Source organism: Pelmatolapia mariae, linkage group LG18 (assembly GCF_036321145.2).
Source record: "Pelmatolapia mariae isolate MD_Pm_ZW linkage group LG18, Pm_UMD_F_2, whole genome shotgun sequence".
NCBI classification, from domain to species: Eukaryota; Metazoa; Chordata; class Actinopteri; order Cichliformes; family Cichlidae; genus Pelmatolapia; species Pelmatolapia mariae.
The window spans coordinates 35,894,176-35,897,025 of NC_086243.1; the positions used below are offsets into that span (position 1 = coordinate 35,894,176).

The 2,850-nt window shown below is 39.9% G+C and overlaps 1 protein-coding gene across 1 annotated transcript; it reads left to right on the forward strand.

Annotated features, from left to right (window-relative positions):
* Positions 1-742: 742 nt before the first annotated feature.
* On the forward strand, positions 743-2,178 carry LOC134616444 (Ig heavy chain Mem5-like). The gene is made up of 4 exons (XM_065469535.1): positions 743-808; positions 898-1,259; positions 1,575-1,578; positions 1,671-2,178. The coding sequence occupies exons 1-4, from the start codon at positions 757-759 to the stop codon at positions 1,979-1,981; spliced, it is 729 nt and encodes a 242-aa protein (XP_065325607.1). The 5' UTR covers positions 743-756; the 3' UTR covers positions 1,982-2,178.
* Positions 2,179-2,850: the final 672 nt, after the last annotated feature.

Genomic DNA, 2,850 nt, shown 5'->3' on the forward strand with positions numbered 1-2,850 from the left:
TTCCTTCAAATCGCGGTTAAAAACCCACTTATTTAGCCTCGCTTTTTCTACCAGTTAACGCTTGCTTGTTAGTTAGCTTAATGCTTATTCTTATCTTCGGCTTATTCTTAATTACTTTTAAACATTTTTTATTTTTTTTGACTGTTTTATCCTTACACTTAGTTTTCTTTTATGCTTTTATATGCAATTCTTTTGCTTTTGTGTTTTAATGCCATTCAACCTGCTAGCATGTTTTGGTACCTTGCCATAGCACTCATCCTTCCCTGTTACTTCATCCTACTCTCTTGCATGTTAAGCACTTTGGTACACCACTGGTTTTTAAATGTGCTATATAAATAAAGTTAGTTTATAAGTTAAAGTCTAATGAAGGAAATCTGTGAGCAGTTTAATGTTCACTCACAGTAACATTCTTACTCAACTCCATAAACTTCCCAACTTCATTTTCCTGAATTTGTCACATGTTGAGGTTCAATTTCTATAAAGATCTAAATGATGGGATGGTGTTTCCATCTCTTAAAGATGCTTCTTTGAAAAATTATATTCATAGATATTAATATCATTAAATATATTATTTATTTGTTGCTTTGTAGCTGTGTTTGTTCACGTTTCCTTTGTTGTTGTGTGTCACTGGAAACACAGAGCAGAGAGGAGGAGGAGAGATTCAGGGAGGAGCTGAGCTGTTACTGAACTATAGAAGAGAGAAAAACCTCCACATTCAACAGAGTTCAACACAAAACAAACTTTGTGTTCCTCAACATGCTGTCATTACATCACTGTGTGTTTCCTCTGATTCTTCTCACTCTCACAGGTATGCTCACCTACACAGGAAACTATGTTCAATTCAAATGATTCATTAATGTCAATTATTTATTGAAAAACGTTTCTCTCTTTCTTCAGGTGTCACATGTGATCAACTCACTCCAGTCAAAGATGAAGAGTCCAGTTTAGAGGGCAGCACAGTTACTCTGACCTGCACGTACACCAAAGGTGCTGCTGATTATTTCTTCTGGTATCGACAACATCCAGGAAAAGCACCAGAGTTCCTGATCTCTCATTTGGAGTCAGGAGAAATACTAACACCACCCAGCAGCTCCAGACTCTCTGTTGGAGTCAGAAAGGATGAAACAAAAATGACTCTTCAGATCTCCTCTGCTGCAGTGACAGACTCTGCTGTGTACTACTGTGCTGTGAGGCCCACAGTGACAGGAAACACCAAAACTCTGTACAAAAACCTTTGGAGCAAAGACAACAGAATACTCCACAACATCCACTAGAGGGAGCCACACACTGTTAAACCTCTGATTCTTGTGTCATTGGACTGATGACAAAGACAACAGAGAAATGAAGCAGTAAAGATCAGAGACAGAGACAGAGCTGCTGTGGAACAAACAAAACTATTTGATTGGCTGAGCCATTAAACTGGCCCCGCCCACTGAAGTTGAGCTCATCCAATGACATTATTTGTTGGTCATTGTGCTGCAGTGGAAGAACATTGTTCATGTGCTGTCTGTCTGGCTTTAATAACTCCAAAGACATGTTGCTGCACCTCTTTTTGCTTCTATCTCACATTATAGGTGAGTTTAAGAACAGGGATTAAAGTTTAGTTGAAGCTGCTGCATTAAGCAGATATACAGACTGCATTTCACTACTTTTCTTCTTTCTTTTTCCAGGACTAACAGCTGGAGACTCAATCACTCCTCAACAAACTGAAGTCACTCAAACAGAAGGAGAATCTGTCAAACTCACATGTAGCTATGAGACAAGTTATACACATCCAGAACTTCACTGGTACAGACATCATTCTGACCTTCAGGCGCCTCAGTTTATACTCTGGAAAGGAGCAAGGTCACGTAGTGGTGTTCAGTATATTCCTGATGATCGATATGACTCAGAAACATCTTCTACATCAACTACTCTGACCATAACAGCCCTAACCCTGGCAGACACAGCTCTCTACTACTGTGCTCTACAAACACAGTGATACAAAGTGTAGAAGAGGCTGTACAAAAACCTGAACACAGATATCTGACTACTCTTCAAAGAGGAGGGAAGTGGTATTCAAAGCACAGCTTCATATCAGATGGATTCTGCTAATTCCTGTTTTATCAGAGTCACTGTGGTTACAGCTGCTAATGAAACACTGTGGGAGGATTCACATGAGCAGCAAATCCACATCAACCACAAACCAGCTGTAGGAACATTCAAATGTGATGTTTGAAGTTTAGAGTTTTATGGTCATATACAGATAAACAGTGTAGCCACATTTACCTATAAGGAAATTCTTTGGCTCATGCTCCTCAGCTTTACATGAACATATAGAAGTGTGCAGTTATATTAAAGGAGAAAATAACAATAACAATAATAATGATTAGAAGAAGAAGCAGAAGAAGAAGGGGAAGAAGAACAACAAAATACTAAAATATTAAATATTTAGAGAATTTAAGACAATTGTTGGTATTTAGAGTTTGCACCAAAATCTTTGCAATGAGCATTTAAGTGGCATTTGTCGAAGTGACAGTGTGTAGAGTCCTGTAGTTGTAGTAAGTGTGTAATGTTGTGTCCAGAATGTCAGCCGTTCAAAAGCCTGATGGCTTGTGGGTAGAAACTGTGTCTGCTAGTGCGTGTCTGGATGCTCCTGAACCGCCTGTCGGATGGCAAGAGTGTGAAAAGCCTGTGGCTGGGCTCAGAGAGGATCCGCTGCGTCTTCCTCATGCAGCGCTGTCTGTAGAGATCCTGCATGGCTGGTGATGCACTGTGCTGATCTCACCACCCTCTGCAGAGCTTTGCAGTCAGAAGTGTTACAGCTGTCGTACCAGGTGGTGGTACAAACATTCAGAATACTTTCAATGG

Bases quoted from the DNA above. Each gene is read 5' to 3' on its own strand.
- LOC134616444 (XM_065469535.1), top strand. From the start codon at position 757: ATGCTGTCATTACATCACTGTGTGTTTCCTCTGATTCTTCTCACTCTC. The intron at 809-897 runs GTATGCTCACCT...CTCTTTCTTCAG, and splicing joins GATTCTTCTCACTCTCACAG to GTGTCACATGTGATCAACTC.